At 36.4% G+C, this 22,373-nt stretch overlaps 1 protein-coding gene across 3 annotated transcripts in view; it reads right to left on the bottom strand.

The window, feature by feature from the left end:
- Positions 1 to 3,005: 3,005 nt before the first annotated feature.
- PPFIA2 (PTPRF interacting protein alpha 2) overlaps positions 3,006 to 22,373 on the bottom strand; it is a 296,559-nt gene continuing 277,191 nt past the window's right edge. For all 3 annotated transcript variants that reach the window (XM_083859151.1, XM_083859152.1, XM_083859153.1), the window contains 10 exons: positions 18,979 to 19,179; positions 16,875 to 16,937; positions 15,554 to 15,583; positions 14,076 to 14,251; positions 13,130 to 13,227; positions 11,176 to 11,351; positions 11,013 to 11,081; positions 9,880 to 10,039; positions 8,188 to 8,280; positions 3,006 to 4,437 (listed from right to left, as the gene is read on the bottom strand). In XM_083859151.1, coding sequence (XP_083715277.1) covers positions 8,222 to 8,280; positions 9,880 to 10,039; positions 11,013 to 11,081; positions 11,176 to 11,351; positions 13,130 to 13,227; positions 14,076 to 14,251; positions 15,554 to 15,583; positions 16,875 to 16,937; positions 18,979 to 19,179 — 1,032 coding nt within the window. In that variant the 3' untranslated portion in view covers positions 3,006 to 4,437; positions 8,188 to 8,221. The remainder of the gene's footprint in view (positions 4,438 to 8,187; positions 8,281 to 9,879; positions 10,040 to 11,012; positions 11,082 to 11,175; positions 11,352 to 13,129; positions 13,228 to 14,075; positions 14,252 to 15,553; positions 15,584 to 16,874; positions 16,938 to 18,978; positions 19,180 to 22,373) is intronic.

Below are 22,373 nucleotides of genomic sequence, written 5' to 3'. Positions count from 1 at the left end.
TTTTCTTTGGTAGGTTATTTTTTTTTTTGTGGTTTGTATCCCTTATGATAAGGACAACCAGAATGTGTTTTTGCTGCCATAATTAAACATTTTAGGCTGAGCTACATATAACAAATAAAGTTAGCAAATATGGATATTAAGTAGCCCATTTTGGACTTTATAGGTCATCTCAGATTCATTACAGCGTTCTCAACAAGCCAGGGGATGGAGAATAAACTTTTTACATACATTACTTCTCAAACTGCACCTATTTCATTGAACAATAAATGTGAAAGTCCTTTTAAAAACACATGCTCCCAGAAAAGTATAAAAACAGAGAAGTTCCTCAAACTCAGCAGTACTTACCAAAGAAACAGTAAGTAACAAATTCAGATGATGTTGTTGTATAAGAGAGGTCCTCAAAAGGTTCCAGAAATACTGTTATTGTGGTGGATAGAGGTAAGGATGATATCCCTGTGAAGTGATGAAATAAACCAACAGATTGATGTAGGAGCTAAAAGCTGATAGTTCCACTTAACATGAGCCATACCCTGGTGGTGCCTAGTGCCTGTGACACTTGTGGAGCTGGTGAGCTCTACCACTTACATAAGAACTAAATCAAATGCTCATGTGTTTTTTCACTAAGGACTGCAGAGAGCCGGACCAGTCACATTGAACCAGGTCATACTGTCATGCTAAACCAGCACAGTTTGAGCCTGTGCTGTCCTTGTTTCTTGCCAAACCATTGCATAAGATAGCCCTCTCCCTCTCAGCTGTTTGCTTCAGTTGAAAATCACAACCTGAACAGGGAATAAAACATGCGAAGACTGAGTAAAGGCTAACAATGCTTTATGGTAGATATGCTAAATATACAGGCTGGGGATTTAAAAGTGGGAATAATTTTGCTCTTCAGAGATGTCCTTTCAACTTCCTTGAAGTACTTCTTATAGAAGTGGCAGTTAGTATAAGACATTATTTTCTTCTGGATGAATTATTCAAGTACAAAGGTTTTAACAGGGAGCCTGTGCCAAATAATGGACTAACTTGCAGAGACTTTTTCCTTTTCACAAGGCTACAACTTAGCAACCTGAGCTGAACAGTTATAGAGCAAGAAAGAATTCTTGGGAGTTGTCAGTGGCTTGTTTGTTTTTTTTAAATCAGTGAAACACTATAAGGATCTTACCAGAGAGAAACTATGGCACATTCACAAGGTGTGTGGCTGCTATTTTTACAATTGAAGGTGAAACATTGTTTTGTATGTTTGCTATCCTTATCTTGGCTGCAGCCATCACATATTTACAAGAGCAGGGAAGGGGAACTAATTAGTGAGAGCAAAAACTCACTGTAGAAGAGTCTGGAATGCATGTAAGAGAAGAGAATTAATTTCCTAGATCTTGCATAATTTTCCCAATGATAGCTCAGGCTCCTACACCAGTTTCTCCATTTTTAAGGAAAAGTAAACTGCTTTCTAGTTTGGGTCTCTTCTTTTAAGGAGGTGAAAAAAAAAAAAAACCCACAAAACCACCAACAGCATTAGTAACAGATATTTAGGCATGCACTTACCTTTCTGAAGGGCTATGGGCTTACATTTATATTAGCAAGAAACAATTATCTTTCCTCTGAACTGTTTATGATGAGCTTCAATATATAACATTCTTAAGGTGTCTCCATGACAAAAATATTTTAATAACTTCTGTTTTCTGAGGAAGCCTGAGCCTTTTTTTTTTTAATGTTCTCTTTCTAACAAAAAATCTTGTAGTTTATTTTTTTTTTCTTTCTCTCTATTTAGGAGAGAAATTTCAGATTTCAGGAGTAATTTCAGATCAGGACCTGTATTTTAAAAGAGGACAGAGCATTCTGGTGTGCTCACTATACTGGTAATGCAGAGAAGTCCAGAATTCCAGAGTGCCAAATGTCTCATGCATCAACATTCAGAAAAGCCAGAAAAAGAAAGGCACCTTATTGCAGTAATACAGTGTAGGGAAATTACTGTTTCATGGCCATTACTTTTTGTTTCCAGAGGAGCCTTTTGCTGAGGAACTGCAATTGCAGAATGCTTTATCTTAGCCAAACTCAAAAAAGGGAGGACTAGTTACCGTTGTACATGGCTCTGCTGCTGCCCAGCAATCTGGTTATACCATCAAGAACAAGCCCTTTTAACAAGTGGTAGAACAGCAGTTTTTAGAGATAAGCAGCAAATTGATAGATTCGAATGGTCAATGAGATACTGAATTCTGGCTGGAAGAGGCAGTTGTAGTAGCTATTCTTAGTGTACTGAAAGGGTTGGAGCCAAGTAGGCAATATTTAGCTTAACCACAGTTTCTAGCTATAGATGGTAGAGCTTCAGCTTGTGTGAGGGAGACAGGGATGAATTAGGAGACTTGATATGTTGTCCTTAAATCAAAACTGAAGTCAGAATAATATTGTTTGAAATTCTTCTGGTCTGTTTTCTTCCACTGTGAAATACATAATTTGTGGGTGCTGTACTCCTGGGGCAGGATAACTTCCACACTGGTCATAATATCTGGCTCATTCTTTTTCCCAACACACTTCATTTCTCTTTGCCCCATAAGTTTTAGTGTGGGCTGCAAAAGGAATTCTGTAGAACAAGTGCTAGTGTTTATGAGGCAATGTGTAGTCACATGATAATGCTGCCACTGATGGTGGCAGTGGCAGTGATAATGTTTGCATTGCTTTACTTTGTGACATTCTGCTCTAAAATATTCCAAAAGGAGGCTGAGGGAGGAGAAGAAGATTGGTCAAGTCCAAGGAACTGTGAGTACAAGAGCCCTAACTTTCTACAGTTGTGTGCTATAACCCTGCCAGCTCATTGCACCCATCAGCAAGATCTGTGCTCCCTCTCGTGGCAGTCTCACCAGCAACTCCATTGTAACTCATCCTGTTAGTGCCAGAAAGTGCTTATGCTTAGCTGTGAGAAGCATCTGGTTTCCAAACTTAATGCTACTACATGTCAAACTTAATAGATTTATGAACACAAATAGCACTGAATTCTTTTTTTTATTGACATCGGGGGAGAAAAATCTTTCACCATCTGATTGACCGAAGTTTGCCAAATAAAAATAGACAAAACAAATGTTTATGTACGTGCAAACATTGCAGACCAAACTGCTAAAAGAAATAACTAAAAGACAGGTCTTGAGCTAAGATCAAGCAGCAGAAAAATAGCAAATAGGTAAATGACTATTAAGTAGGTCTTACTTTGAAACTTCCCATTTAAACAAAGAATAAACAACAATAACACCACCAAATAAAGCCACAACAGGTAATAGTTGCTCTTCTAAACTTTTATACACTATATATTAATCACTCTGTCTTTCAGTTATTTCCTCTGATAAAACTGACTTCTGAGAAGTCTCAGCAAGGCCATCTTGGCTAAAAGCATGACGTTAGACAGGAGCCTGTCTAATGCCCTGTTAGAATGAAGAAATGGTGGGGGTTGGCTTCTCTTTTCTTTCTTTGCTGAATATATCTGGAAACAAGAATCTGATTATATGCAAATATTAGATTTAGTTTTCCAATGCTGGCTGGTGTTTGAAGATCCTGGAACGAAAAGGTGGCTCTTGGTAAAGCAAGATTCCTCTTGGTCCGCAGGTAACATAGAAGAAAGTTTTTGGTTTTTTTGTACAAATCATGTTTTATTAAATTGCTTTTTATTTTTTTATAAACAGTTCTTCTGGATTTGTTTGTTTTTAAGAGATGAGCCATCACGGTGCTTCTCTGTAGGTATCTAACATTTCCATTTTGTCTTTAGAGGTCCTTTTTGGCTTCAGTTCCAGATTATGTCATTCTGTTATACATCATCAGAGGCAGGTGTTCAGCTTTAAATATTGACAGATTTTTCTCAGTAGGAACATGTTGAAGCTTCTAACTCTGCTAAACATATTCATTTGACTGTTACAATCCAAAAACTGTAAAAATGGTGGAATGGAAAGATACAAACAGTATTATTGACACTGTATTGTCAAATGTTTGCACTGAGACCCCATGTACCATAGATTTTATTTTTAAAAAATCATATTTATATCCATTTACATAAGACTTACACATTTTAAAAGAAATACATACACAGTAAATACGTAAATGTCTAGTATTTTACAATAAAACAGATGTAACAATGTAAAGATGAGTGGCTTCATTTGATAAAAGCTTTGGATGTGCACTACTGTCAAATTTTTGATGACAGAGATGCTGAGATAAAAGGGGGAGATTGTTTTGTTTTTCTGGTTTTTTTCTTTTTTTTGTTTTTTAATTTTAGTAATTTAGGTATTTTTTATCTTGTTTTAAACTAACCAATGCATGTAAGGAACATTGTATCTGTTCGTATGATAAACCTTATGTGTTCTCTTCCCTATTAACCTGTTCTTGCAGAGAGTTTTAATGCTCTTTTCCTAAGTAGTGGTAGTGCACTTCAGGTAAGGTAGAAGAAAGAGATGACATCTAAGAGAAAAAAAAAATTAATTAGCAAGATTCTATGATTCTAATCCAATCTAAAGTGCAATGACAACAGAAAACACAGCACTAAGTAAGTAGTTTAGTAACTTAGTTACTATAACATGGTTTTTGAGTATTCGTGGGAGGCATGCATTTGTTTAATTTTAGATCTGCAACATAAATTTACTAACAACCCATTTTAATCTTTTAGTGATTGTCCTCAGTCAACACAGACTGCTGTTTATGTTCATTTCACAGTCGTTTTCCTGCTGTTTTGGTTCAGCACTGGGGTTAGTTTCCTGCATATGGAGACCTTTGCCTGTTTGGCACAAGGCTAAACACATATTTACAGCGTGTACAGACCTTACTGATGTTCTTCGTGGTTCTTCTTCCTAGTTCACTGCAGCTTGACAGCATTTACCTTTTTCACCCTGATGGTTTCTTTGCTATGGACAAGCTGCTTCCAGATAATCATTCACATCTTTTTGGAACTCTGCATCTCCATTTGTCCTCATCAATGAAGGGTTCCAAAGAGGATTTGTAAAGTACATAACTGATTTTGCCAAATCTCCTTTAGTATTTCATTAGAATAAAAGTTAAAGTAATATGTTCTATTGCTCCAGCCTGTGGCAAGAAATCTGTCCTGAATGACCCTTCTGACAAGTGTTGGGAAAGCTTGGATAATGTGAGTGCCAAATCCATTAGCTGTGCAAAGGCATTGCAGCTGCTCAGCTGGGCCACCACATCAGGAAGCTTGCTGGGTCCCATGTGCTCTGGAGTAAATTTCTTTGCAACATTAAATGGCCAGCACCAGCGGCCTTAATTGTTCTTAAATTTCTGATCTCGAGTGCACTAAAGCAGGCCTGTGCAGAGTATGCTTATATAAATGTTTAAGAATGTCTGCTCATGGTTTCTGGCAGCTCATTGTGGTTTCAACAAATGTTCAAAAAACCCACCTGAAATGCAATTTGAAAGCATGTCAATGGGACACAGCCACTGTAAAGAAACACTATAAAGACACTGGAAGGTTGTACCAAACTGACGTTGTTGGCATTAACTGTTTGAAATACAAGCCTTTGACAATGTATGTAATAGAATGTCTCTTACTCTCATAAGAGTAGCAGAATGCAAGATTCTACAGCCTGCTGTGATCACAAGCCATCTGCATTTGTTCCATGTGCAATCTGTTTGCCACTTTCTTTTAGGCCTGCTCTTTTTACTACATAAGAAACTCCCTGATCTCTCTATTGTGTGGCAGCTTGTCCAGCTATCCTTCCCCTCTGTTGCTTAGTTCCTGGTTCTGTGCAGGCAGATACTTCACCAGAGTATCACAGCTGCTGATGTAGTCTAGGCAAGGTGTTACAAAAGCCTGAGTCTCAGTCTAAGCTGGATCTGAAAAATTTCAGGAGGCATACTGTAATACTTCCCTTTTGTCTAAGTATCAATCAGCTCCTTCCATGAAGAGTCAGCACGAACTGTGCTGACAAAATTCTGAAAACTCCTCTGTTGCCCTTCAATCTGACATCCCCCTCTATGGGCAGGGGATCTGACATCCCCCTCTTCTGTTCATGCATTTATTATTGAGTTGCAGGGAATTTGTTTAAATTTGCAAGTTTGATATAATAATGAAGGAAATATTTTCCTTGCTTTTTTTTTTTTTTTTTGGTTTTTTTTTTTTTTTGTTTTTTTTTTTTGTTTTTTTTTTTTTTTTTTTTGTTTTTTTGTTGTTTTTGTTTTTGTTTTTGTTTTTGTTGGTTTTTTTTTTTGGTTTTGGTTTTGGTTTTGGTTTTTGGTGGGAGGAGGGTGTGTGTGTTGTTTTGATTTTCAGTATAATGTACTGGAATCCAAAATAACTTCAACTTGCTTTTTGGTTTCTAACCTGCATGGCATTTTGAAATTGCCCTTACAGAAGGTGCATATACTAAAGTTGTAGTTCCCACCATCTTGTTCCTTCTCTAAAAGGAGTATATAGTAAGTGAGAAGAGAAATAGTAGTATGTTACTGTCAGTTAACCTCATATATTAGCCTTTACAATGTAGATGCAGATTTGATATCCTTATAGACCACTCAGTCACTTAAGATTAGGATGTAATTGGCAGAATAGTGGACAAGCAGCAAGTACTGTTGTGATACATACCACTGATACTTGAAACACTACTAATACTCCAATAGAAATTGAAGTTAACTTGTATAGCTTGTATAATTTTATATACATATCTTTTTTTCTCAAAGAACATACCTTCCATACAGATACAGTGTCAGAAGAGTCTGCTACTTTACTTTTGTTTGTGCTTTGCTACTTTTTAGATAATTTTTAATATAGTAGGAATAAATAGTTTGATTAATCTTAAATTAATCTTTGGTAGCATGTCAAGTTTTCCATTTCTGCCTTTGTTGTGCTCTTCAAGCCTCAACTCAAGTGCTGGCCCATTACTGTTGGCCTAAGAGATAGCTTGGTGTTTGAACTTCTTGGTCATGCTTTATTGCTTCCAAAATTGCAATTCTGAAGCACATAGGAGAAAAGGTTCATATCTCTGCCTTCCATTTCTGTCATCACTGAACCCTGTAAGAGTCCTGTCACTGACTTTACTGATATAATACCATGCTTGAATCTATACATGCATACACATAAAAAAATTTCTACAGTTCATGTGCATCATCATCTTTGTAGAATCTGCTGCTAAACTTTGCTTTTTCAGAAAAACCAAACCAACAAATAACCACAGCCCCCCAGGATTATTTTTTCAGGGATAATTCAAAAAGTTCTCTTTTTTACTAAGAGTAAAATTTTATACTCTTGCAATCTTTTGAAGATGTATGAAGTAAGGCTCATGTCATTAGGAGGATCCTGAGCAATATACTTTTCCCACTGTTAACATTTCCTATTCCTAAGCATTTTTTGAACCTACACAGAGTTAGTAAAATCTCAACGGCCCCAAGTCTGTCCAAGTCTTGGGAGTCAAAACAAAAAAACCCAACAACTTGCTTACAGATCCTTGCATATCTTGCCTACAATATGCAACAGCTATTGAAGAATTTTTGATGCCTGATGAGGTTTTGGTGATATTCAAATATTTTTTCCAGCTGCCTTTCAATTCCCCAAGTAACTAAATGGAAACTATTTAACTGAGAAAATACTAGCATAAAATGGTGCCATATTGATGTAAGTACTCGTCATGTATGTATTTTTTCCAAAATCTGTGATAAAATAGAACAGAACTCTGGAACAGTAACTCTGTGATATAGCTACACTCAAAAGATCTACAGTGAAAAATTTAACATGAATTCCAATACCAAATTTGATCAGAAGTTGCATACGGCTCAGATTATCCTTTCTTTGTCAATTCTGAATTATTTGAAAAGTGCAGGAATCCCAATAATAGATAAATTTTCAAGATTTTCTCTGTTGGTAAGTCTTTTTCTAACTTGATGCAGCTACCTGATACTCCAAATTGAGCTGTAGCTTTAATTAGAAAAAAACCCCAAGTAAATCTCTTCTGCTTTACTAGCATTGTTCCACATTCCAGATCCTGTTAGAATTCTTTCAAGCTCTCATAAAGTTCATTTCCTTTGCCTTCTCCCCAAAATGTGGTTAGTATCCTCTGGACTGAGCTTAACACTGTTGTCATGACCAAATGACCACCCTATCGAGTCCTTAGTTATGTCCTCTGCTCCATGCTGGTTTGTGCTTGGGTAATGTGGGGTGTAGCTCACAGATATAAAGAGCTTTCATGATGGCCCTTACAGAATACTCACAACAATTCAGTGCTGGCTTCTTTGCTAGGCCTTGTCAGCATGAGTATGTGCGAACTGTTGAGCTGTCTAACCTCTGCAGTCGTGATGAAGCAACTGCAAATTGGGAAGGAGAAAAAAAAGGAAACAAACCAGAACCTCTTTAGAATCATCAGTAAAATATACCAGTCTGTCTACCACTGGAAAAGTGGCTGTTAAATTGTTCTGTGGCTTTCTCTAACGTTATCTGTGCATGGTCTAGCTCAAAACTCAGCAGTCCTTCACGTCTGATGTGCTGTTAGAATCTGTCTAAAGTGAATACAGTTTAAAACTCAGTTTTGTCTTTATTTTGTTTTAAGTCCTAATGCTCTTACCTATTATGCTCTTTAAATACTATTGCATTCTTACTGCTGGGAGATAGGAAGCCAAATCCTGGATGAAGATACACGTTTTCAAAATTAGTTCCCTTTAAGTCTACTGAGTTCAGTATACCCCACTCAAGAATTAACTGTCTGGAAGACCTCAAGTAAATCACTAAATCTGCCTTGTACCTTAGTTCCACATCTGTAAAATGGGAATATCATCTTCTACATCATACCTTGACTAGAAGATTAAATCCATTAACATTTATAAGTTTCTTATATACTACAGTTATGTGGCCTATGGAAATTCCATGGAAGCTAGGAGTCAGTGGAATTCAGTGATGTAATCAGTAAATTATTCCATCTGTAACCGCAACTATAAAGTACTGTTGTTAAAGGTGAGAAACTTTAATGCAATTTAGATGGCTTTAATGGAATTTAGGTGGCAATACTGTCATAGCAAGTTCATTATTAAGTTACAGGATGTGATCTCTACAAGTCACTGTATTAAATTACTTTGAGATACATCTATTTGTAGACCTAAATCCTGTCATGATGAAATAAATGGCAGTATTTTAAATGGAGCAGTCTGGAGTGTACTAATGTATATGGAGTGTACTAATATTTATCAGAAGTTCAGGCAGGTATACTCGGCTTTATCTTCCATATACCAGAAGGAATATCTGTGATGGGATTTCTTTCCTCTGCCTACTCTCTTGCAATGAATTTTAAATTTTACTTACTTTTTAATTCCAATCTTCTGAGTTAGTGCATCTTTTGGCAATCAAAAGATTTCCAGAGAAAATTAAGACTGGTATATAGTAACTCAGTTAGTCACTGAATTTCAGCATTTGCTAACTCCTCATCTGCTGGTGACTGTTAGCAGCTTCACTTATTTGATGGTCAAGGCTAGGCTATTTAGTTTAAAAAGTAAGATAGGAAAATAAAGGTGATAGCCCTTTCTAATTGCATTCTTGAGAACACAATCACTTGCTAGAGAGGCTAATAAGATGAAAGATTTGCTTAGATATTATATTCAATCTCAGTTGAAAGTTAGTAAATTAATTCCTGTCTTTCTGATTGTTTGCTTTACAGATGTAGGATAGTGAGACGGCCTTTTTTTTTAATTTTTTGTACTTTAAATAAACCCTGTCAGTCTGAAGCAAGCCGAAAAAATGGATAATATGCCAAGTCAGTGTTTTCCTATTCCCTAATTCAAGTCTCCCAGACTCGGTTCATCTTAGTCAAATGAACACAATTGTTGCGGTGCAAGACAGACATGCATTAACAGTCAATTTGGCATGCTGGGGCAAGGCTGGTGCTTTCCAAGAGAAGTGCAGAAAGGAGCTCCTACCGTCGCTGGCCATCTTGCGCGACTGGCCTGAGGTGGTGGTGAGCCGGAATCCGGCCGGCAGCGTTTCCGACGCGCCTGGCATCATGCTGATCCCGTGGACCTCGCGGGGAGGGAACTGCCGCCGCCACGACGGGCCGCGCCTGAAGTTCTTGTCATCACTCTGCCAACACACAGTTGTGTTTGATGAAGCAAAACAAGACTTCTTGAGTAACTATCCTGCTTGTGTGCTCTACCACTGCCAAATTATTCCATAACAACTACCCTGCTCTGTTGCACTGCATCCAGTCACTGTAATGTGTTTGAGACACACTTGTAAAAGTAAAACCTTTAGAAATATTAAATGCTAGGGTGGAAAACTCTTCTTAAATCTTTGGCTCAATATAGTCAAGGAGTTTAGTATAGAACTTTCTACAGAAAGTTCTGCTAAAATAGAACTTCATTACACAGCGACAGAAAGTGGTTTGTTATTGTATTAGGAGGGTTACATAAAGTACTAAAAAAGGATTAAACACTCGTGCATGCACAGAATTCATAGGCATCTGAATACATTCATAGGTATTAAGGACTTTTCAGCAAGTCGTTAAAAGTTTTATTTCTCCTCATGTCCAACACTTAAACAATTTTGCACTGGATTCTTATGTTAAGATAAGTAATTTCCATAGTTGGATTTGAGATTCTTCAAATCCAGATAACTGCCCCAAGTCACACTCAGTTAATATTGATTAACTTTGAAGAATTTGAAGAAAAAAGCAGTAAAGAACAAACCAAAAATCTACTTTTTTTAAATAATTTTTTAAAAGTGTAAGTTTCCTAAAGAATAGACTGCACAGGCATCCCACCACCCACCACCTGCTCTGGCCAGAAAAACTTCCACTCCATTCTGCATGCTTCCTTTCTGGAAAATGTTCAACTTAAGGTAAGAGTGCAGTGTCACATTTAGGATCTGAGATGGCACAAATATGTAGCCCAAACTGAGGTTACTTTAAAAAGCTTGATGGGTATTCCTCAATTTTTTTTTTAAGCTGTAACCAACTCTTTTTAACAATGTGAAAATTAACATGTCTTCATGCATTCAATTTAATTTTAATGTTTTACTCTGATATTTTATAAATACTGAAAATAAAATTAATTACTTCCTCAAGTCGTCTTTCAGTTCCTAGTGCTAAAAGGTTGTTGTATTCTCTCTCAAGGATCTGCCGTGCCTAGAGATACCAAAGTAAACAATTAAAATGGTTGAAGACAAATAAAAGGTAATAATGGGTACAGATTCACCAGAAGTAGCATAAGCAAACTTGCCTGTGTGTTTTGTGTTGGAATCTGTAATAATAAAGCTAAACTGCTGTAGTCAAAGTTTTCATCCAGTGCTATAAGTGAACCGTGTACACCACTTTCTAGAATATTATTTGCATATTCTCGGAGGCCAATAGCTTGTATCCAGCGTATGACTCGATCATTGCTCCATACCAGCACATCTGTAAGGACATAACACCAGGTCAGTCTCCTGATACCTGATAACTTCCAAATTTTACAGGTGCATGTGTGTAGCTGTGCATGCACTGTGGATGTCTTACTGCTTTTTCATACATGACGAATTCATATAACTTTAGCACCTCCTATTCAAAAACTCTATGTGATTATCTTCAAGTAATAATGTTTCCAAAGGAGAAATCTGCTTCCAGAGGGGATCTCCAGAATGCAATTCCTCCCACTTCCTATATATATATACCTTTTCAATTTGTAGGCAAGATTTTACAGTGCAAAGGCACAGGAGAAATATCTGATCCTCAAGGCTTCACTTGAGAGTTTTGTATTAAACATTTTGGGAGTTGTGTCAGCACCTATCATATACTGACGTGCCATAAAGTAAAAAATTAGTTCACAATTTTAAAGACAAACTATTTTTAGTACAAAAAGCTGGTAGTGTTGTTAAGGTCCATGCCAATTCTAAAGCTGAGGCAACAAAATGAGCTAGGAAACCATTTTCGAGGATTTGGCTATTCTAAAAAGTATCTTACCCTGCCTATAAGATTAAAAAAAAAAAAAAAAAGTTACTTATACTGATCTTTCTAGTTGTAAGTGGGAGACATAGTACTGAGTTTTCTTTACTAAGTGATGAGGTTTCTTCCTGAACCTTTACAAACCTAGCTGCCGTGGCTGTTCTGGGAGCAGGATTTCTCCATCACCTGGCTGAAATCATCTCGCTTTTTGGGGTCAGGATCAGCTGAAACACGGTGGCAGGCAGACACCAAATCCCACCTGGGATTAATGAATTCCCACCATGAATAACTGGCCAAGGCATGACAAGGTGAAGGAGGCTATGAATTATCCTTGTCCTAGCAGGAACCAGCACTGAAGGCACACCAGAATTTGAGACCAATACCCAATTCTCCTGTGTCAGTCTCCAGCTAGACCCACTTGGGCTGACTGGCACTGATGCCTGCATATCCAGCTCGAAGTCTTTACATTAGTCCATGTCATCATCTGCCTTAAGCAAATGCACGTTTGTCACTGTAGCCCTTCAACTTTTTTTTTTTTTAGCTCCTCTAATCAGCACTGTGTTTGAGAATTGCTAACTGCTGTAGTCACTAGAGCTGGAAAAGTTCAAAGGAATCAAAGGATTAATTTCTGATAGTTAGAAAAAACCCAGCCACCCTAATTGTTATATATAAAAAAGAACCATGCAGTGAGCCTGCAACTACTCTAGAGAGCTTTGCACAAAAAAAAAAATCTTCAGACTCAGCTGTGAAATCCTCCAATAAGGCCAGTGTTGTAAGGAACTATTCTTATGTACCAATCAACTGCCTCAGTGGTCACCCCTCCAATCAGCATTTTCTATGATCCATTATGACGTAAGTAATCAAAGGCAAAGGTTTTCAAAAGCTGGAGCATAGTGTTAAGGTCCTGAGTGCTCCCAATTTTTAGTACTGCCCCCAGCACATCCCACTGAGCTGCACACTGTTTGGCCTTGTGCTTCTGAGCCTGAAAGAGATTCAGATAAGATCCATACCCCAAATTCCATTTAGCAAAATGTATTTGTCAAACCACCATTCAGAATTACAGTCCCAATTTAGCAAAGTACTTAACTGTGCCTAATTTAAGCAGATAGGATTTTTTCTGAAGAAAGATGGATATGTTAGCTTTGCTTAAAGCACATGCTTAAATGCTTTGCTAAAATGGCATGACAATGGGTTAACAGTGTCAAGCTTCAAAAGAAGAAACATTCCCAGTATTCATTCCCAGGAACTATCACCTTTTATTTCATGCTGACTCATTTCTCTTCGCTTTTCCAGTTCTTTTCTATCATAATTCAACCTCTTTAAACACATGATTCCATATTGCAAGCTTGTTCTGTTATTTAAAGAGAAACATTTACAGAGTTAATAAAGATATTTTGAAGATGGGAACATATGTAGGATGTATTTCCTGCACTTTACATGATGTGTTTCATAGTGCCCATGGAGGAAATCTTGAGAACAGAGGGGACAGCAAAACCAGTAAAAAAACTCCACAGACTCCAGGAATGAAATGGAAAAAAACAAAATGAGTATGTTTGAAAAACTGTTTTAGCATAAGAAACCCAAAGCATTAAAAGTAGTATTCAGAAAAGGTCAGCCCTTGTGAGCCGTGAAATGTTTTGTCAAATCAGGGTTTAAAAAAGTGACAAATCAGACAGTATATTAAAAAGAAATCCACTTCTTGTCACATAAACCTCATTCTCCCTAAAGTTTAAATGCCTTTATTTCCATATTTCCAATTTAGCTTCCTGGCTATATCCCTAGGTAACCCAACAACTGTCAAATTGCTTGTACTGTTAACAGTTTTATGTGCTACACACAATAGCTTTTCATTATTATGAGATCTCAGGGCTTTGAAGCTTAGTCTAACACTTCCTTATACTTCACACCACTTAAATTATTACTGTTTCTGTATTGTCAAGAGTCTATTGATATATTAATGGTTCCCTGCTCATTATGAAATTTATCTGTACCAGTATCTTGGTTTTGAGAGACGTAATTGCTATGTGGTTGGTGTTACTAAAGGAATCTCTCTCAATTCAGATTTCTAAGAGTCAGACCTCTCTTTTCTGTATGTTTTTTCACACCAAAACAACAGAAAGTGTTTTCATTCTGTGCAGCACTGAGCACTAGAGCAGACACATAAGCATTTTGATAGATGTAGTCTTTATGCCAACGTACCGGTGAAAACTATCCACCATTTTTAGGTGCACACGCAGATCTTTCTTTGTCAGGTGGTCTAACATCCTCGCATCCACCAGGCATTCCATGAAATAACTCCGGTACTGAGGTAAACCCAGACTGGGGAGCCATTCGTTACCTATCCATTCATGGTTCATATCACCATAAGCCAGGGTCTGCAGAGAAGAAAATGGAGAGGGGGAAAAAATTCTTGAGCTTGTTCAAGACTGCACCACAGACTGAAAACAAAATATACCTAAAAGAAAATTTATGTTTAAAAAAAATTTAGTAATTCTTGTTTTGCTTTGTTTTAACACTGGAAGAGGGAGCCACTGTGAGATATTTGTTATGGATACCAGTTTTGCCTGTTGTATCTTGTTTCCTTATAAAAGTTTAAAGGAATTTTTCAACTTTGAGTTTTAAATGCAAAGTTGTTACACAACAAAATATGTGTTTCATAATCTTGCTTTCTATTGACCTTCTAGAATATTTATGCCAGGCAAACCCTGAACTGTGAACTGGTGATACAAACATGGCTCCAGGGTATCCTCTGAGGCTTGTTACTGCTTGTCAGGAGAAAAATCTCATAAATAGGATCTAAGGACACTTCATGGCTACATACCTGAAGTCTTTTAGAAACTAAAAGTTAATTTCAGTTGTTTGGCACTCAAGCTTACATTCAAATGAGATATTTTCAGCTGTGAACAGTTTAAACCTAAATCCATCATATGTAGAGCTCAAGAAATTAATCAAGAAAGGAGCAAACCAGGTTCCTCTTATAAACTAGTACTCAAGCCTGACATCTCAAGCCTAACATTTTCAAGACTAACATCTCTTTGGTTTTGTTTTTAATGTCATAAACAAATTAATAACACAAAGCCGGATGGATATGAGGGAAATATACATGAGGGAAAATATACTCCCCTTGTATCTCATTTTTGTGAAACTTGAAGAGGAAAGGAATATCATCAGTAGATAGCAAGATTGTGCAAGTATGCATATATTAGTGAGAAAAAAAATTAAAAATGTAGCTAATTGATAGTTCTTACTAAATTATACAATACTATTTGTAGACTGATACTTGGGTATGATTTACACAATTGTTCTAAAAAAATGGTGTAATTTTAGAAAAGTTAGCTCTCAAATTTATGGCATATTTAATTGTTTTATTTTGTAAAATGAGGAAAATACTTACTCTCTAAAACTCTTAACACATTTTTAGATGGAAGATAGACTATGTCTCTGGAATGTAGTAATTTCTTTTGTGAAAAATATTCACATCATATGTACCTCTTTCTGCTTTACCTAACAAAACTGTCCAGAGAATATATTCTTTGAGAAGAATGCTAAAATACTAAAATCATAATTCAATCATTGAGATACTGTCACAATATTATATTCCACTATGCATATTGATACACCCAATTACATTATTATTATTAACTTTCAGTTTAAAAAAGTAATATGAAAGATCATACCTGAGCCCAACTGCCTTCTTCAGACTCTTTCTGTATTATCAGCAGGAAGCAATTAGTAAATCAGGTAAAAAGACAATAAAAATTAGTTATAAAAAGATGTGATTTTCATATGTATGTTAATGAAAATATACACGTAAAGTGCACAAATAACTCTGGCCAGTGGTAATGTCCTGTGATAAACTGCCTGAAAAATTATGAGACCAAAGCCATAAAATGTAGCTGAGTTTTCAAGATAGAAAATCATTATATCTTGATGAAATTTTACAGCATTGTTTAAACAGTCTTCACAGTTTCACATTTAAAAAACATTTCCTTAAAAATTTGGGCATTAGTGATCTAGTTTTTTGTTTCTAGTTTGATTTTGGAACATGGACAATAAAAAGCTGTCTTCTTGAGAATATATTGTAAAGGATCTTTTCAGATAACATTTTTTTATGGAAAAATTATATTTTTCTGGCTGGCCAGTTAAACAGAATCAACTGTACTCCTCATCAGTTCAATGCTGTTGTATTTGCATTCATCTTTACCAACACTAATAAAACTGGAAATGAGCTTAGTTTAAAAAAAAAGCAGTGGTAAGAATTGGCTTCCTTACTGCTGATGAGAAAATTTTACATACTATATGAAGCATAAACTTCGAAGAAATAATTCCTTATTTCATCAAAAGTTAGCTCCAGTACCTCTCCCCCTATTTATGCATTGGGCTGACTATAAAGTTCGGCAAACTGAAGATCATTTTTTTCAGAGACCTCACTGGAACATTGCATCGTATTTTATAAGCATCTTTATGGAATTGCTATAAGGCTAACAACCAAAACCTAAAATAACTTATATTCCAAATTAATAAGTTCTCCATGCACCTGAAATCAAAGGTCATGAATACCCAAGCATGGACAAGAAAGATTCAGCATTAATGAAAGCATGAAGTTATGTAAGGTGCCATTCTCAGGCATTTTCTTATTTCTTTCTATATCAGCAAATAGAAAACACTGTTTAGAAGAAGAGGGAGCAGATTAGAGGGGAAATGTTGCACCTGTAACTGTGACAATTTCATTTCATTAAATGAGGTTTCACAGTGGCACTGAAACTATTATAAACTCTAAAAGTCCAATACTGGTTTTAGAGTCAAACAATTTTAGTGATGGCAATACCATTTGTAAATTTTTTTTCTGAAAGATTATGTAACTGTTCTTTAAATTCAATTTCATTACTCCCTGCAAGTGTCTAATTGCATGCTTTGGGAAACATCCTACAGAATATATGGCATCTGTGTTATACCAGGAGCACTGAAAGCATTTTAAGTGGAAGTGGAATGACTAACCGTTTTAGCTGGAGCAGCAAGATTTTCCATTTCTTCATGGGTCACCCAGACATTGCCTGAGGGCTACAGACAAGCCCCACAGGAAGGCAGGTGGGATCCACATTAGGTAAGCAGTGGTAAAGAAGAAAGGCAGCACCACTGTAAGTTAACAGCGCATCACCATCAGCACAACCACGTTCTTGCCTCTACCGAGCTGCAACTAGAGACAACTTTAGACAACTTGGTTTGTATCTTTCATTAGCGGCTTCTGAACAGATGTGATGGAGTATTACAACTAGAACTGATGGATGAAATCCAGCAGAGCACTGCCACAAAGCAAAGAATAATAATGAAAGCTGCATTTCATAAACAATTGGCAAATGCAACCTTTAGCTCACAGCTCTGTGCGGAGGTAAACTTCAGCTCCCAGAGATTTTCCAGCCTAAATATTCTGCACAAATCTCATGCTCATATTGTAATCTAAATAATGAATACTTCTACCATGTTTCTGTGAATTAAAAATGTCAAGATAATTCAATTCTAAAACTATTCATCCTCATCCTATTGTTTTTCATCAAATGATTGCTAGGACAATGAGGAGAGTCAGGGAGGGAGCATGGATGTGTGCCATGTTTTCTGGAGACCTGAGATAAATTAACTTCTTTCTTGAGAAAGAGGGGAAGCGGAAAGACTGGGACTCAGAAATGAGCATTCCAGGGCAGGGCAGCTTTGTGTGCAGACAGTTACTGAGGCAGAATTTAAAAAACAAGGCAAAATGTTTTTAGCTTGTTTTTAGCTTGAACATAATATTCTCTCACTTCATACAGGTAAATGCTTTTATGCTTTGAAGTATCTTCTTATGCTTTTAAAATCAAAATTAATTTTGTGTAGTAATTCAAACATCATATTGAGTCTTTACTGCTTTACTTTGGTAAAATCCATTACAATTCATGTTACCATGGTAATGACAAACAAACAATGACAAAACGTTTTCAGGAAAGAAAATATCAGACAATGAACTACAATATTGAAAGAACGTGAGCAACATGAAGATAAAAGGGCAATCAATAGCAATATTTGTGCTCTTGCTCAGTTGCTTATATAGCTCAGTGGATCTAGTACCTCACAAAGGTATCTGAATTCTAATTTCCAACAGAAGATTCTCCATAAATTTAATGAAGGCAACATATTATAAAATATAAATATTATTATCATTATTATTATTGCCTTGCTAACAGAAATCTGAGCTACACTACTTGAGTAGTACTCTTTGTCCTTCACTTCTATGCCTCGTTTGCCATCTGATCAAGCGTCTTTTTTGTTTGTCTCCATTGCTTCTTTCATTGCCATCAGCGTATCTCAGCATTAAAACTTCCCTTTGTTATCTTGTTTCTTTTTGTCATCATTAGTTTGGCCTATTTTTCCTGCTTTTTATATATAGGACATTTATTATTACTCTCCGTGATCTATTTCCTTGTCCCTTTCCTTTCAGATATGTATTTCTTACTTCCCTCCTTTCTGCCACCACTTTCTCCTCCTTCCTCACTGAATGCACAGGCTCCACTTCTGCTTTTCAGACGCTGCCCTCACACCTCCAATCACTGCTTCTCTAAAAAGCATGAAGAACCTAAAGCCAGCTGACTTAGATAAAATTTGAAAGGGTGCAAAAAAGGAGAATGGGAAAAAAACTCAAAAGAGTTGTGTGCCTACATACCCTCTCCCAACACCTTGTCCCCCATCCATTCAAAAAAAAGAAGAAAAGAAATAAAGAGAACAAACAAACAAAAAAGAGAAATGCAATCTGATTAGGCTGGTACAGATGATTTGAAGGAAAAGAAAGATAAAAAATTAGGCAAAATTACAAATAGGATGCTCCATACTGATTTGGATAACATCAAGGATAATCAAAACAATGACTTAAAAAAAAAAAAGAATATCTGATAAAAGAAAAAAATCAGCAATCAACAATCAAGCACGTCATGAACAGGTAGTTCTGAGTCTTTATTATACAGTTCTCACTGATTGTTAAGTGTGTGATACAGAGCCACTCTGGTACTACAAAAGTTTTTCTGCAGACTCCTGTAGGGTGAAGTGGGGAAGAAAAAGTTAGCTAAACAGGACTCACTGTTCTGGATGTTGGAGGTGCTGATGGACTTGTCAGTGACACCATCTCCTGGATTGCTAATCGGAGTTTTAGGCGATGGAGAGGATTGCTGATTCCAATTTCTCTTTGAATCTCAGTGTCAGACAAAGCAGACATGATAGCTCCACTCTTCACGTTGGCACGGCAGGCAGCAACATACCAGGCTGGCATCCCTAGCCAGAGCTGTCAAGAGAAAGGACATTTTATCCAAAGCACTGCTTCATTTCTCAGATGAAATTACAGTCATACAATATCCTGTGTTGGAAGGGACCCATTGGCATAATCAAGTCCAACTCTTGGCTCTGGACAGAACAGCCTCAAGGATCACATATGTGCCAAGAACATTGTCCAAAAGCATCTTAAACTCTGTCAGACTTGGTGTCATGACCACTCATAATCGACTAATTAATGACCAATATTAAAAAATTAATTGTCAGGACACCTACCAGTCGGAATAAGCATGGTAGCACACACAAATGAGTACGAACATCATAGTTTTAAATAAAACAAAATTGTTTCAGAACCTTTGAAATTGCCATGATTTCATATGAACTCTTTTTGCTTTTACTGTAATCAGAACATTAAAGCAAGGCATGCTTTGAATTATTTTTGGAGCTGCCTCCATCCCCTGGTCTACTGCTTTCCCAGGTTTTTAATGACCAAATACTGGCCCAAGTCAGTGTTACTGCCTATCTGACAATCTTATGTAAAGAAAATCATCTAGGAGGAATTAACTAAAATTTTCACTTTAGTACTAAAATAGCTTTCTCTTTTTTAACATGGTGTACTCAATCTTACATTTCTCAGCTTTTATTTTCTGAGTAGAAATTAACCAAGCCCAGTTCAAATAATCAACCTATCAGGGACAGACTTTACAGTAAATTTGGGAACAATCTGGTATGGTGCCACATCCTAGCTAGGAATACTGGTTAGAAGGTGCAGTAAAATGTAACCACAGCTCCATCACCTGTCGGTTTAGAATAGAAGATATGTACTTATATTCTTTTCCTCTCCTTTTGTTAGTCTTACCAGCCCAGGCCAGCAACAGCCCCTTCCTTCACCATTTATTCTTTCCTTGTAAGAGGACTTAGTGAGTGTGAATTATTCTTATTTTTCTCAGCTTTCTCATTTTATGCTGCCTCATTAATATGACTGTCAGTGTCTACACCTCTTTTTTTCCCAAAGGAGGTAATTTCGTAGTAGGGATACATACATGTGAGGTTTTTAATCATGGTATGAAGTACATTATGCTAAACAAAGCCTGTGAGAAGAACATAAGCAGTGAATGCCATAATCACTGCAATTTTAGGGATAACATAATGGAAAACAAAGACCTAGGTAGGCACATCACAAATAGGCCATCAGAATTAGCTGATTCCCTTGGTTGTCTTTTTTTTTCCCTCTTAATAAAGGTTTACTAAAAGAGGACATGAGGTCAAGGAAATGAGGAAATTCACCAAAAATCTGGAAAGCAGTAATGAATTGAAAGGATTTTCATTTCATTTGACACAGTAGGGGAAAGAAGTGTGTGGTTATTAAGAGGTTTATACTTATCTGGGAAATACTTCCTTAAAAGACAGATGTTAGGTCACTTTTATGTCACAGGGAAAACAGACTAGACTGTCAGGTTGCAAAAGGCTCAGTCAGGCTTTGAGTCCTGAAGTATCACAGAGGTTGAGAAATTACTGCATTGTGTTTGAATAATCCTTCCCATTGATGGGATTAGACACTACCCTCCATCCAATGCTAGTCTGAACCTTAAAAACATTATCTGATTCCAAAAAACTATGACAAAATACAAAGTTTCGTGAAAAAAAAAAATTAAAAAATTATGTAGATAACACTCAAGTGCACTTAAATGGACATGAGAAAACTATGCAGAACTTTAAAGTGTATTTCATCACCTCATTTATTTTGATATCAATTTTTTTCACACATGCGCTTGAAAAGCAGAAAAGCAGAAACACTGGGAGTTATTCACTCTGCAGAAATAGATTTAACTGTTTGCTGCTCATTAGGTAAGTTATTTCTTTAACAAAATAAGTAAATTCATCAACAAAATATCTGTCTAGCAGGAAATGATGTTAGATGAACAGTCTCTAAAAAGAGAACACAGAAACCATTCTAGACAGAGAACTCAGATAGAAAGGTTGATACGCTTTTCCAGAATTAATTAAGGAAACACAAAATTCTTAAAATATTTCTCAACTATGTCTGTGCTCCATACAAGCAACAAGAATAAATGCTAAGGTTGAAAAGCCCTATAAAGTTTGAAATTTTCACAATATACTTCGTAAGTTTTAGTCTTTTTCTCCTTTAATATTTACTTTATTCTTTAGGTTAAGTGACAAATATTTTTCTTTAGGAGAGTACGAGATGCACACAGCATCCATCTGCTGGCTGACTGCACAGATGCTCACTGAATAAACATATTACTCCTATCCTCATTTCTTTTTATCATCAGTATTTAATCTGCACTGACTACTGTGACAAAAACTTCCTTTTGAGCTCTCCTCTGCTACTGTCATCATATTACCCAAGAACTTCACAGATCCTGATGCCTCTTTACAGCCCCTCTCTTAGACATTGGGAAGCATATCCTATTTTTCAGAAAAGAATCAAGGGAAAAAACATAGGGCTTAACTTGTCAAAAACTGCTTGAAACTGCAGATCACCTTGAAAGATGAGGGTATTGGTATTCAGAAATTATAGACCTGTGTATGCTCATGTCTCCATCAAATCAGCCTTTACTGTAATACTAAATATTTCTGATTGACACAAATCTGGTTACAGAACTCATACAAAAAAAGTCCCATGAAAAAGTAAAGTAGTGGCCACGGAGATGTTTTGGGGAAAAGGATATAATCCTATTTTCCAAAGTCATATAAAAATGCTTGTACTGAATTTCTGCAGTTTTCATTTTGTCTTTTTCATAAGGTACCTTCAGCAATTCCAATATGAAGCAGAATTTTTGCGGACATTAGCTGCTTTCATTTCTCATCTTTCATTTATTCCATAGCATATTTCTGTCAAAGGTTTGGAGAGGGATCTCTTTTTTCTATTGAAGGGAAAAACCTTACAAGGTCTAACTGATGATCAATGGATGATAACTACAGCAGGCAGAAGAAAAGTTGTGAATAGGCAGAGATGCTTAGTATAGTAAGGAATAGACATTTGCTCTTTGAGCTAACAAAGAGTTTGTATCTGTACTGAAGTGTTACAGCCTTGCCATGTAAAAGTGACTGTGGATTTATATAAGTACATTCTTATTTTCTGCCTTTTTGTTGCCTCAGCATCTGTGTACGTTTTTTTTAGTAGTTCCTTTACCTAAAACTTTCATTGATTACTTTGTCAAAATTGATGACAGCTCTTCTGAA

This window comes from Zosterops lateralis (genome assembly GCF_965231275.1).
Source record: "Zosterops lateralis genome assembly, chromosome: 4".
In the NCBI taxonomy this organism is placed as follows: domain Eukaryota; kingdom Metazoa; phylum Chordata; class Aves; order Passeriformes; family Zosteropidae; genus Zosterops; species Zosterops lateralis.
Note: the sequence above shows the minus strand (reverse complement) of the source record. Positions and strands in the feature narration are given on the sequence as shown.